Here is a 14925-nt window from a genome sequence, read left to right on the forward strand (position 1 = left end):
TTTGGAACAATTTTCATCAGAGGAGCAAAAACAAAGTATCTAATTGGAGTCAAAAATGTAAGTTACCCAATATTACTTTTTTTCTTCTTTTTTTTTTTTATTAAAATGATGTTTAAAGGCACAAATGCAGTTGTGTTTTTCAAATCGGCTTTGATCACCTGAGGTCTAAACAGCACTCTTGTTTGTGTGATATTTGCTTAATATATTCATAATTTTAGATATATGCTCCTCTCTAGCAAATTAATGAACTACGGACATTGAATTACTTTCCTGAAGTAAAATGTAATGTCTGGTGACGGGCTAGGCCTATTGCCAGGTGACAGCTGTTTTAATCGGTGTATGTCATCAAAGTAGGTCTACCGCGAAAGCTTAGGGAGCCGTCGTAACTGTATGTATTTCAACGTAACGTTACGACATTTTTGTCTTGCACAGCAATCCAGTAGAGGAAATAAGATCGTTTCCCTTGCGCTCCGTGCAACGTTCTGTCACACGAGTGTCAGAAATGACATATTTTGGGGGGCGCTAGAGGGATACCAAATGCATACCAAAAGTGTTTTCCAGAACTTCGACACTGGATAAGAAGCACCACGTCTTCAAAATAAGAACACATTTCAGAATCCTGCATTATTATGCAATTCTGCATTATAATTGTCCCAATTCATTGTTGTAAATAAAGACTTCTTCCTAGTCTGTAAGATTGTACATTTTAATATTAGAAACAGTGCTAATAGGAGGTATAAGTTAGATCCCAGATATATTATATATTCTTTTATTAATTTATATCTTAATTTAGGAATCTGGATAATCTGTTTGGGTGTTTTTTCTTCTTTTTTTTTTTCCATTTTTTTTATGATCACGGTTCTCCCATGATTCTAAAAACAAAACATTAGAGGTTCTAAACAAAACTAAACAAAATGCTTTATTTAATGTTATGAATGAGTGTTTTTATACATGTCTAAAATGCTATAAATTAGCCTATTAAAATATTTAGGGCCCGAGCACCGATGGTGTGAGGACCCTCTTGGAATTGTTCCGTTTTTATTTAAACGAATTCATTAGGCCTAATTGTTTGAAATTAATTAATGAAGTCTTAAAAGAGTTTTTGAACGAATCTCTTGAATCAATGATTCAGTGATTCATCAAATACATCTTACAGGTGAGAGCCAATGAGCATTTGATATCACTGCCGTAAAACGTGTTGTAAAGCTGCCTGGGGCAGCAATTTTTGAATTTGTAAAGAGCGCAGGATTTGACGTTTGTGGTCGCTGCTGAGAATGGGGATGAAGATCAAAGAATAAAGTCTTGAATTTGGGGACATTCTAAAACACTCAACTTTGTTTAAAGTACTAAGACAGTGATATTAAACACCATAGTAATAAAGCATACTATGTACAGATGACCCCAGAATATGAACGCAACACGTTGATGAAATCTGAGAGCTTTCTGACCCCCCTTACTATTTGACCCTGACTATTTTTTTTTTTTGGTGCACAAAAAGTATTCTCGTTGCTTCATAAAGTTAAGGTTGAACCACTGTAGTCACATGGTCAATTTTAACTTTGTCTTTACTACCTTTCTGGGCCTTGAAAGTGTCAATTACGTTGCTGTCTGTGGGGTCAGAAAGCTCTCGGATTTAATCAAAAATATCTTGATTTGTGTTCTAAAGATGAACAAAGGTATTACGGGTTTGGAACGACATGAGAGTGAGTAATGAATGACAGAATTTTCATTTTTGGGTGAACTATCCCTTTAATGTGGCTTAATTAGTGATATCAAAATACCAAACTCACTAAACAGCATACAAATAAAGCATACTATGTACAGAAAATTCACTTGGATTTATTGCACAATACAAGACCTGAAGCTACTTCTGTATCATCATAACTTTAACGTAACAATTTTATTTGGAATAAGATGCGCCAGTTAGTCGCTCACAATAAGACCAAAAAATGCCCATTTTGATTCCATGTTTACTCTAAGAGAACATGCTGCAAAATTTTTAATAGCGGAATATAAGACTAGGAGGGATATATCACCAACAAATGCTCAATTCCTTCCAGAATGTTTTCACGCTATCTGGGTAATTAGAGAACAATGCCCGCCACTTCTATCTGTAATTAAACAACTGATAAGTATCTAATTCCTAAAGAAGCAATTGAAAACATTATATTATGAGCTAAAGACAAATCTGAAGATATCTAATATCTGTTTGCTCTAATCCAGCATTCTGTCCAATTCTTTCGGATGATGAGAATGAAACACCTTTCAGTGGCAAGGCTAAGCTAGAGGGGGGAAGGGGAAGGGAAAGGGGAAAGGGGAAGGGGGGGGGGGGGGGGGAGAGGATATGTTGCGAATCTTCCTCATAAAAATGACAGCAGCAAAAGCCTCCACTATAAAAAGAAAAGCCAGTGCTCTCCTTGGACAAATTTATCTGAAGTGCTCAACAGTGTTAGATTTTCAGTTGAGAGAGGCGACTCTGTGTGTGTGTGTGTGTGTGTGTGTGTGTGTGTGTGTGTGTGTGTGTGTGTGTGTGTGTGTGTGTGTGTGTGTGTGTGTGTGTGTGTGTGTGTGTGTGTGTGTGTGTGTGTGTCTAAGTGGTGATGGGAAAAGTTAAGGACTCCTGAAATGGACCGGTGTGAGAGGCCACAAGCTAAGCGCTTTACCAGATAACTCAATATTTGAGTGTTTATTTTTTCCCACCTTGGGTTTATCTTTAGCTTCATCTCTCATGCTTTTGCATGTATTTATAAATCCAAAAAGGTCTATTTAAAGAGAAATGAACAAATACACCCACAGTCATGGGCAAATGGGAGAAAACAGGAGTGTGAACATGACAGCAGCGGCTGAGATTTACATTATGAGAGTTCTCACAAGTGTTGGATGTGCATGGATTTGTTAACTAGTATAGGGCAAAATTTAATTTGATAAAAGTTTAATATCTGCAAATAATAACAAATAAAATTATTCTCGTACATACACTACAGTTCAAAAGTTTGGAGTCGGAATGCTTTATTAATGCTTTTGAAAGAAGTCTCTTATGCCCCTCAAGACTGCATTTATTTGGTCAAAAATACAGTAATATTGTAAAATGTATTTTTTTATTTATTCCTCTGATGACAAAGCTGATTTTTCAACATCATTACTCCAGTCTTCAGTGTCACATGATCCTTCAGAAATCATTCTAATATGCTGATTTGCTGCTAAAGAAACATTTCTTATTATTATGAATGCTGAAAACAGTCGTGCTGCTTAATATTTTTCGTGGAACTGGAAACCATGATACTTTTTAGAATTATTTGATGAATAGAAAGTTCAAAAGAACAACATTTATTTAAAATAGAAATTGTCTTTACTGTCACTTTTTATCAGTTTAATGCATATTTTCTCAATAAAAGTATTCATTACTTTAAATCACAAAGTTTAGTTTTATATATACATCAAAGTGTATTAAATAGCAACATTTAAATGTTATTTATATGCATTTAAATATTAGAAATATTTATTTTGATGTTTATAAGAGAATTGGAGATTAATTGATTAGAGAGATAAAGAAAATATTTAGTTTGCTTGTTAAAGGCAAACTTTCATGTTTGTGCATCAGTTGTCTGTTCAGGGTACTGTACTGTAGGTGCAGAAATGCACTGCTTTGTATTTTAAATTAAAAGTTGCTAATGAATAACATGCCACTTATTTATTATAAACACAATCACAATTATGTTTGGAGGAAACATAATGAACGAGAATTATTTATGCTAAATTACAAATTGAAAAAGCGAGCTCCACAAATGTCACATCTTAATTTGCTTGGTTCTGTCAGTGGCTCCCTTTTTAATAATTCATCATTTAAAATCTTTTTGAAGATCCTCTTTAAATATAAACATACTTCTTTTTGACATCTTTGTGTCAGAATTGATCTGATCTGTGCTCTGTCACTGACACCAACGTTGTGTCCTGCCTTGACTGTCAATAGAGAATTGTGACTGGATGGTATATTTGTTCTACAAAATATACTGTGACGTGATTGGCTACTTTTGATATAGGCTATTCTCGTGTGACAGAAGTATCGCTCTATCGCTTAGCAATAAAGACATTTGAAGAAAGATAAAATATGGAACAAAACAGGTTTTTTTTATATAATTAAAACTAAAAAAAGAGCTGAACTATGGGACTGTGCTGAAATACGGGACTGTCCAGAGAAAAACGGGACGTCTGGAACCCTATCAATCAGGCATCCTAATGCTACTACTGAGCGATTGAAACTGAGTCATTGCCCTTATATGGAATATCACTGATTACTTTCAAAGTAAAATAATTCATTATTTGATTTCTTTGTAACATTATTCTTTGAAAGTGTCTTGGCATTATGCCGTCCCTGGTGTGAACTACTGCAAATATGAGTGTTTGTGTTTTTAACTTAAGGCGATGGTTAAATGTGCAATACTTAACGGGCCATGTTAAGACTTGGGATCATTTGTAATCAAACAAATGGCTAAATTATAAGACTTAATTTGTAATGATTGATCAATGCTTCCTTTCGCTAACATACACTGTAAAAATAAAAGGTGCCTGGAGGAACCTTTTGGGGTTCTTCACTTTGCCACACCGGCGGAACCGTCTGTAGATCCTCTAGGCACCCTTTAAAAAGGGGCGGTTCTCTGAGGAACCACACAGGTTTCCTGAGGAACTCTTATATAAGGCACTGTGTGGAACCATTGTGGGTGCCTCCAGGAACCAAATTTCAATTTAATTTTATTTGTATTAAATTCATTTCATGTTGTTACTATGGTTACCACCATTAACTTCTATTATAATAAACAAACTGAACCAAATACAAAATTAGAATTGTTTATTACATATTTAGATCCATTTTAATACATACACTTCCATGCACTTGGAAAAAAAAGCTAGTAATAGATTAATATCAATGAATACACAAAAAAAATATAATAGTATAATACATAAGTAACATGAATAATCAACCATGTATATACAATAGGCTACACAAGAAAAGACATCTCAACAAAATGCATGGAAAAAACATGTTCCAAGTAATAAATCAATGTAAAAAATGCAAATTTTGACTAATTAAAAATGTCCATCTTCACTTAATTTTAAAACATGTGTTTCAGTCCGCTTGTTAAGTCTGACGCCACTGTTTCCAAGTCCAAAAGCTCTATCAGATGCCAAAAACAAACAACAAACAGTGCTAATATACACGCATTGTGCTGTAATATTCCTGAAAATTATGATCCTAACCTTTATCTCTATTCCGAAATCTCAGATGGTTAGTTATCCATAAAATGTTGAATCATAAAATGTTGAAGTCTGGGATGCCGTGAGACTGGAGACTGTAATGTACACTATGGCTTTTGAAAAGCTTAAATGTGTGACTTGAATCAACAGTTCCCATAAATGGTTGTTGAGTATTCTCAATATCTCGAAACAAGATAGAGGAAGTAGAAGTAGAGGTTTCGACCCGGAAACAGTATTCCTTATGTCACAACAAGCAGAAAACATTTTCCATTTTTCCAGAGTTAAGGTGCAGTAAAATGATCTGTTGTTCTGTGAATGTTCACTGGTGAATTCAGTCATTTCAATAAGAATCCACACGATCAGCAATTTTGTGTGGTGCTTCATACATTACATCGCTACACTGCTGACAACGGTCAATGGACATTTTTGCCTGTGTAATTTCACGAAATTCACAAATGTGATGCACCTTTACTCACTGCAACATAAAATGCAATCAATTATAAAATCTTCACAAGGGACACGTGAGGTACTTAACGAGTTAGAAAAGTGAAAAGGTGCATCAGCTTCCTTTTCTGTTTGTTTTTCCTCTTTTCTGGTGGATGGTCCAGGCACTTCAGTGATTTTCAGGTCTACAGGAGGATTTTTATTCTTGATCAAACTTGTATTTCAGCTTACCGAGATCCCTGCAAAGTACAAAATGTACTGTTAGTAAGGTTATTAAAGTGATAGTTGTGAAATTTAAATAATTTCCTCAGCCTTGTGACGTTCCAAACCTGTTTGACTTTCTGTCTGTGGACCCCAAAAGCAGATCTCAGGCATAATGCAACCCGTCACCATTCAATATCACTGCATGAAACACAAGCATAACAAAATTGTTTAATTCATTCACACCATTCTTATGTACACTTGTCTAGTTCAGTTCAATGCAACGATTTATGTACAAATGGTTAAGCTCCAAAAATGTCCCAGAAAAGATCCTAAAAATAATCAATGAGTTCACAACTCATGTGTAATGGGTTGTGTTGTAAGTCTTATGAAGCCATATAATAGCTTTTTCCTTTTTTTTTTTTTTTGAAAAAGACTAAACTTGAAGTTATAAATCAGTATAACTGATTAAAAAAGTACACAGTCAAACAATACAATTTCACGCAGAGAAATTTCACTTACTGTAATTCTATGTTGCCTCTGAAATGTTCAGATTATTTTAGAAATGTAACGTTACTGGTTGTTCTGGGGAAACAAAAGAACAAAGCTGATTATTCACAACAAAATATTTATTGGCCAGTAAATTACTTTAAAATTGTATTTGAGAGAATGAGGGCACCTGTAGTAAGTAAAGCTAGGCTAAACAAAAACAGACCAAACTATATTAACCTGCTTTTGTTATTCATAACAAACGCCAATGAGGACAGGAATCAGTTAAATTAGTTAGGCTATTATCAGCAATTTGAAGACACAGTTTTACAGAATATGTTGAATTGAATGACTAAATCAATCTAAGACAATAAGTCAATAATTTCCATTTGTTCATTAACTTACGTTAGATCAACGTAGTTAGCATCGCGGCTAAAACCTTCATACCAGATACTATGCAATAAACGAGTGGTAAACACTGTAACGTAGTAATGTATAATAAATTTAGTTTATATATATATGTGTGTTTGAATATAGTGAGTAGACTCTGTATTTATATTTATTTGGCGAGTTTACAAACCTTGTAAAGGAGAGCCGAACAAACGGCGGAAGCTTTGATGAGAGGATGGAGCCGTTACCCGATGACGTGGATCAGCTGAGCTTTGTTGCGCGCGAGCAGCGCGAGGATCACTGAAGCGACGACAGCAGAGGAATAGCAGCAGTTTCGTGACAGGATAAAACGTTTCTCCTCCTGGTTCTTCTTCAAATAATAATTTATGAAGAAGTAGGTAAAAATTATTATTTTATTACTATTATTTATTCAATAATAATTAATTAATTCTTATTATTAATATTATTATAATTTAGTGTTGTTGTTTAAGGTTTAAATTAATCAATAAAATAGGCTTATAGATACTAAATAAATGTAAGCTACCCAGGTGAAAAAGACGTAGGCTACTGTTAAATGTATTAAAAATGCATTAAAATTTGTATTGTAGGCCTACTAAAAACACACTCAAGTACATTTTTAATTGTACGTCTTTTTCACCTGGGTATGTATACTGAATCAAACTTAAGTAGCCTATAATAATAATAATAGGATAATAATAATCTCATTCTGGCCTCACTGAACCATTGGGTTCCTCCAGATGCTGGCTTTAACATAAGAGATCTTCCAGGAACCACTTAAATGTTAAAAGATCTTCCAATAACCCTTTTATCGCATTCAAGTTCCTCTATTTTCCCCCAAAGCACTTCGAGGTCTCATAGTAATGAAAAGGTGACTCCAGAACCTCTGAACTAAATCCAAAGTGCTTAAAGGATCCCATAAGTTCCAGCAAGAACCTCAAAGATTGTCAATGCTCCTCCAGTAACCCTACTATAGGAGAAAGAGCTTTGAGGCACCTAAATTACATTTTGAAGTTCCTTGAGTATCCGACAGGATATTTGAGGCTCCTTTAGTTTTTACAGTGTAGTTAGCAATATCTAAGAGGAATGTGGCTCACTGACAGATTATAGCACTAATTCACAGAAGTGCTTTAATAAGTAAGGATTAGCCAGCCTTTCCATTTTCAATCAGTCCAATCCATAACGGGGGGCAGCACAAAACGCTCTACCTCATTAAACAAGATCTTATTAACTGGAGCTTGGCTTTTTCAGCTTAAAACTTGTGCATTTAATCAATTAAGTTGCATGCGTTAAGTTAATCATCATAATTCTATGCGTTAAGTTAATCATCATAATTCTACACATTTTGTGGGATCAAATGTCAAGCTTTCAATTTAATGTATTTTTATGATGAATGGCAGTTCCTTTTTTCTTGAGTTTAAATGAACTGTTTCAAAAGAAGCATGTTCTCATTCTTTTTTAACTGCCTTAAGCTGTAATTGCTGAAGACCAGAGTGCTGATGATAAACCCAGTAGTACTTTAGTAGTTGAAGCTGTTCAAGGAAAATCTTTTATCTTTATTAATTAATTTATTTGTTTGTTTGTTTATTTATTTATTTTATTATTTTTTATATTCGGAAGCTGTGATACCATTTAAATCCTGGATGATCCACTGATCACTTTCATTCTTTTGACATTTAGCAAAACACCTTTTACTGTCACTCAAACATTGAAGCCTTAAAGGAATAGTCCATCCAACAATGAAAATTCTGCCAACATTTACTCACCCTCATATTGTTCCAAACCTGTATGACTGACTTGCTTCTGGGAAACACAAAAGAAGATATGTTAAAGAATGTTGGTAACCAAACAGTTTTGGATTCCATTGACTTTAATTGTGTTGACATAAAATACAGTGGAAGTCAATGGGAACTAAAACGGTTTGGCTGTCAACATTCGAAATATTTACTTTTGTGTTCAGTTGAAGAAAGAAATGCTGATACATGACGATTTTTGGGTGGACTTCATATCAAAAGCTTTCAAAAATAAAATGCTTTAAATATTCAACATTTACACAAAGATTGCTTTGATACCAAATTTGCCCATCATCAAAGCTTGAAAAAACCTTCAAGTCAACATGCTGAACGAGTCACATATTTTTATCACAAAAAAAATCCCTTGGGTCTGTTTACAATAATCACTCAACACAGTATGGAGTGAAATAAAATGGCTTAGTTTGCACATAGCCTCCATTCCAACCCAGGCTCGTTATAAAAACGTGCCTGTGGCAACATTTCAGCAAAATGATATTCCGTTGCTACCTAAACGATAGGGCATTTGCTGATGCAAACATGCCAGTTTAGTTTGCTTCTACCGGTCTTTGAAATCTTTTAAAGATCTTTTAAAGTGTTGTGATTTGTGTTTCTTAGGACTCGTACCCGAGCTTTCTGCATTCTAAATGCAACGCTGTACCAAGTAAGCTACCAAGCAAATTTACTACGTCAGACAAGCCATACATATGAAGCTGTTTATGTGATGCAAACATAAAAGTGTATTAGTTTACAAATCACACACTATGGTAAAGAAAAATGAATCAGTAATCTGCCCCTTAATCATAATTTATGTGAAACGGAGTTAAAGTTGTTGGTGTTTTACTGCTTCTAGTAATCATTTCAGCTGGAAACTGCAGTGAATTGTATATATATATAGGTACGTTTTTGCAAAAAATATAAGTAGAGGCATGGTTTTCCAATGAGCCTGGGTTGTCCATTTCATCTCACAGTTTGCTTTTTCAGCACTATTGTTTGCATCTTCCCTTCTTTTCGTTCTGACCCTGGTTGACACTTCCAATTTTTTTCTTTTTTCTTTTTTTTTTTTGCTAGAGTTGGCAAATAACACTGCTCCATGGCTCAACATATTGCATTTTACCTTCCTCAACTTCAGTTACGCTAAATAAAATGAGTCAAGTGAGATGAATGTTCATGTCTGACATCAGCTTTACTGCACATCCGGGAGCCACAAACTGATCAAGGGCAAAAAGGTTGAGTTTATTTGTAGGAGATACTTTTTGGAAATAGACTTATGCTTCATTATAAAATGTTCTGCAGTAAGATATAATTATATATAAGCCTATCTTTGCAGCAACTCAATCAAAACACAAGCACTAAGCCTTTACTTATGCAGCAAAAAAAATGAAGCAACCAATCAGAGGTCTTAAAGCAGCATCAGTGCTGATGAGCTTCTGTTTATGCAAACCCTGCAAGTAAGTGCTTATGAATGGAATGTTTATCAAATTAAAATGCCAAAACTATATATTTATACTGAAGAACGCTGGTTTCCTCGTATGTTTTTTTCCATAAACACCTCATAGCCTGTGATAGAGTCCTAAATGTGTTTTTTTTTTCTTCTTTTTTTTCCTGACTATTCAGATGGGAGTCTCTAAAAGTGCTGAATTGTTAATGAAGCTCTAAGTGGAGAGGAAATGATCATATTTGCACAGTTGTAATTAAAGCCATTGGTAAAGACATATTGATCACCACCACCTTTGGCTGCCAGCCTGTGATTACGCTCGGGGATTGAGCCATAAAATATATATTTCTTCAAGATGGCAAGCCACATGGTTACTTGACTGAACAAAAGGGAACTTGATTGTTGTAGAAATTCCATCTATTTGCAGAACAAGAGAAATACGTTCTCACCTTATTTAGGGATAGGTCGCAATAGCCGATTAAAATACTACCTACATTTATGTTTGTCTTTATTCTAGTTTTTTTTTAATAATTTTAGTACTGGTAGCTTAATTACAGTGCTAACGTTGTGTCATGCTTTAGCTGTTAGACAATTTGAACGATTAAAACCTCTCAGAGAAGTTGCATCTTTCATTTAATATCCCGTTACCTGTTGTAGAAACCTGCTTGAAACCAGCTTAAGCTGCTCTCTGCTCTTAGATGGATTAATATGGTCTCTCAGACCGGTCAAGCTGTTCTTAATGAGATAGCTCACCCAAAAAAATGAAAATTCTGTAATTTTACTAAGTCTCTAACTCCCTCTGGGGGTTTTTTTAATGCAAAAGAAGATATTGTGAAGAATGTTAGTAACCTACTAACAGACCAACCTGACCTGCCTGGGGAAAACAGCTAAGGGACATTCACACCAAGGACCATGACAATATTGATAGCTATAAATATGAAGTTTTAATAATCGTTCGAATTATATAAGAATAGGGAAGCCCACACCGCAACTATAATGACAATGACACAACTAGGGTTGGGTAAGTTCACATTTTTACCGGTACCTGAAATTCGGTGCCGGTACCCAATGGTACCTTTTTTTCGGTAATTTAGACATGTTTACCTCAATAACTGTAAAGAAACTAAGTCTTTTGTAGAAGTGTTATTGACATTATGCCAGAGCTGCCTTGGTTGCTGTCTGCCATTGTCTGTGATGCTTGAATATTAATAAAAACAAAATTTTAGTAATAATAAAAAAATTACAAAATTCTATGAAATGTTTTGTTTTCCACAAATTCTGTGTTGTGAATTTTCTAGTAATCAAATGAAGACATAAAACATTAATTTAATTGACATTTTATATGAAATTTAACTTTTTATTTAACAACATGCGAGACAACTGAGCTTTTAAAATTTCAACATAGAAGAAAAAGTGATTATTCCTTAAAAAATATATTTTTGATTTTAGTGTTAGTGTTAGTATTATTATTAAATTGAGATATCTAAATTCTACTGTACAACTGTAATATATTATCAAGTTAAACTAAACTTTTATTTTGACAGATTGTGGTGAAGACCTTTGAGTTTCCGTATGTTAATAATAACAATAGTTTTTTCTTAAATTAAACTGTAAAATGCTGATGAACTTCAGTGACTCTCAAAGCGGCTCTGGAAATGCATTCATGTTCTCATATAGTGAGACTGCAGAGGCTGAAAAACACAGTGAGCGTCACGCGTGCTTCAGTGAGTGTGGTAAATGAAACCGCGTGTCTGTGCCACTCATTCACACAGAGACACGCAGAACATGCAGGATTCGTATTTAAATAGTCTTACTCTCGCCCAGATGTGTTCTTCTCGGGTACCGAAATTTAGCACCAATTGATTTCATGTGAATCGGTACTTGGTAGTACCGACGTAATTCGGTCGGTGCCATTAAAAGTACCAACCCTAGACACAAAGGAACATTGTTGGAATTGCTTTCAGAATTATTTTTATTTTTATTTTCAGCTGATGAATGTTAACTTTGACAGCCAATTAGAATCCACCGACTTTTAAGAGCTTGAGCATTTAAAGTGGCAGACGACAAAACTGCAGCGCTTATCATTAACAGAAGGTTATCAATCATTAGTGTGGACCCTAATGTATAGTTAACTTTATGGTTTTCATATTTGTGTACATGCCTTAAAACCAGCAAACCTCGAAGTTTCTCACATACCTAATCTTACTGGACCGTTTTTTTATAATTTGTCAGAGACTGTTACACCAAATATTTGTACTGTCAAATGATTTTGTTATTTAGAGTTTCACCTATTATGTTTGCACTGAAGTTATGGGAAACTAAATCGAATGAATGGAAGATTAAGTCAGTCATTATAAAACTTCTGTCTTCTCTCTCTTTCTGTCACACACAGCTTGTGAGTTGATGAACAGAGGTATCCTAGCACTGGTCAGCTCTATCGGCTGTATGTCCGCGGGGTCGCTGCAGTCTTTAGCTGACGCCATGCACATCCCTCACCTCTTCATCCAGAGGGCACCCGCAGGGACTCCTCGCTCCAGCTGTCCGCCCACCAGTCGCGCCCATCTAGACGACTACACTCTCTTCGTGCGACCTCCCGTCTACCTAAATGACGTCATCTTCCAAGTGGTGATGGAGTACACCTGGCAAAAGTTCATTATCTTCTATGACACCGACTATGGTGAGTAGTTTTACTTTACCGATTTCAGTAGTAAACGGCCATAAGGAGCTCCCTCAGAGTGTGTCCAATCAGTGACCCCACATTAACATCCCTTTATTACCACCACAGAGAGGACATTTTACAGCATTATTACCTCCATTGCTCATGTGTTTAAGGCATTTTGCCTGTGTGTGTTTAAGAGAAAAGAGCATGGAATGAGGTAAAAGCATTCGCGGATTAACCACAGAGCCGAATGGGCTGTTGCCCACAGGCCAATCAGTCCAAGAGGCCTCATTTATTTATTTTTTCGGAGCATACATCTTCCCTTGAGCCTTTACCCATTGCATTTCATTGCGTTTCTCTCAGTCTTGCAATGTGTTTCACCGTCTGAGCAAACTGGTTAAAGTTAAACATGTTTCGTGATAGGTTTTGACAGGAGCGGAGTAGATGAGAGTGAGAATTTGCCCGCGGTTAGTCAGGCAGTTACCCAGCCACCAGATTAGAGCCATTTTCATTGATAGAGGCACAGAATATTTTCCACAATCATGATGCTAATTACTCACGTCAGCCAGGGAAAGATTGATGGGAGGTAAAACAAAGCATGCTTTAAGATGGATGTTTTAGTCATAAAAGTCATTCTACCAATAAGAAAGAATAATGATCTATTAATTTTTTTTATTTGTTGCACTTAAATGGTCATACAACAAGAAAATACTTTTAGTTCTGACCTTTTGGGGTATTTGTTGGTGTTAGAAAAGTGATAGAAAAGAGAAAAATACTAAATGTGTGAAAAGAGTATAATGGACAATAAAAGAAAAATGAAAGATAATACAAATGTACTGATTTAGGACGCTCTACAACTGTTGAATCATACACAAATGCTTTGAATGGGTGACTCACTGATTGATTCTAATAAAGATTGATGTTAGCATGTTGCTAGGGCTGTCAAAATATAAAAATTTCACTAGATGATTATCATGGTCAAAAGAATTCATAATATTATTGTGATAGATACCTATGGAATTTTTGAAAATAAAACTCCTTCAAATAGCATTCAAATTCATCTATAGCTTTGTTTATTTTGAATGAATCACACTCAAAATAAGTGTAGGTAGGCAGAGAGAGAGTTTATAACCATAGCTGTACAAAAATAACTTACTGTTGATCGGCACTTCCTGCAGTCTGGGGTGTCTAACACTCTCTTCTTTTTTTTTTTTTTTTTCAGAATACAAAAAAATATATACATACTGGCTCACTTTTTTTCGGGTGCGGGTAGAGTGTCTTACTTTCATCTGTTCTTCTTCATCACAAAAGTTTATTATTTGCATGTGTTGCCAATTTAGACTGTCAAATGATTTTACTCGCACAATGACATACACTTTTATGCGCGCACACACCCGAAGTGTAGGCATAGAAAGCAGGTGATCACACAGTAGGGAGCACTAAACTAACTTTTGTTTTCTTTCATGTCTTATTGCAGTTAAACTGTCAAATACATACACGGTTTACATAAACACAGACGGTGGTGTCTTAAGTGAACGTTGGGACAAAATCAGATGTGTGAGTATATTAGAACCGTGCAGGTTTTACAGCAGTGACAGCAGGCTAATATACCTGCTTTTTTTTTTTAACTGTAATTTTCATTATGCATTCTGGGATTGACTTTTGTGTGAATGATACACGCACAAAATCTTGTAGGTGTAGGAAGCTTGTTTGGAACTGAGCATTTGTGTTTGTGAGTGGGTTAAAGAGAGAGAGGGAGCGATATGTAAGTATATAATGCAGAAATATAATGTAGTTGTGTGTGAAAATAACTTTATTGTTGATGGTCTCTCTGGAGGGCATGCTCTGCTGCAGCAGGTTAAGGTGCGAATGAATAAGTACCTGTCCCCGAAGACAAACGGATATGATTTCAGCCATGTCCAGAGGGGGCCATATGCCTTGGGCAGCTATATAGTAATGAAGCCTTAGAGATCCTCTCCCCTCCTCCCTGCCTTAAGTGTGCGGAGAGCTTGACCAGTGACTCTGAAGATAGACTCCTCAGACATTTGATTAGCTGGCCTCTGAGCAAAAGATCTTTCAGAGAGAACAAAGTGTTCCTAAATTGCTTTGGCTTTTTAAGATGACTTGGACAATAGAGAGTTCATTGATAAATTGATTTTGCCTCCTTGGTGTCCCCTGTTTTTTTTTTTAGGACTAGTGGTGCTGGCAGAAGCCTAAAAAAAAATAGGGGGGAAAAAATCCAT

The 14925-nt window shown here is 35.4% G+C and overlaps 1 protein-coding gene across 5 annotated transcripts in view; it reads left to right on the forward strand.

Annotated features, from left to right (window-relative positions):
• The window catches only part of grid2 (glutamate receptor, ionotropic, delta 2), a 438477-nt gene that overhangs the window by 239935 nt on the left and 183617 nt on the right, over positions 1–14925 (forward strand). For all 5 annotated transcript variants that reach the window (XR_014211127.1, XR_014211128.1, XM_082188355.1 and 2 more), the window contains one exon: positions 12416–12700. Coding sequence is in view for 3 of the 5 variants with exons in the window: in XM_082188355.1 (XP_082044481.1) it covers positions 12416–12700 (285 nt within the window). In the remaining 2 variants the exon portion in view is untranslated. The remainder of the gene's footprint in view (positions 1–12415; positions 12701–14925) is intronic.

The sequence above is a fragment of the Leuciscus leuciscus genome, assembly GCF_965113295.1.
Source record: "Leuciscus leuciscus genome assembly, chromosome: 13".
NCBI lineage: Eukaryota > Metazoa > Chordata > Actinopteri > Cypriniformes > Leuciscidae > Leuciscus > Leuciscus leuciscus.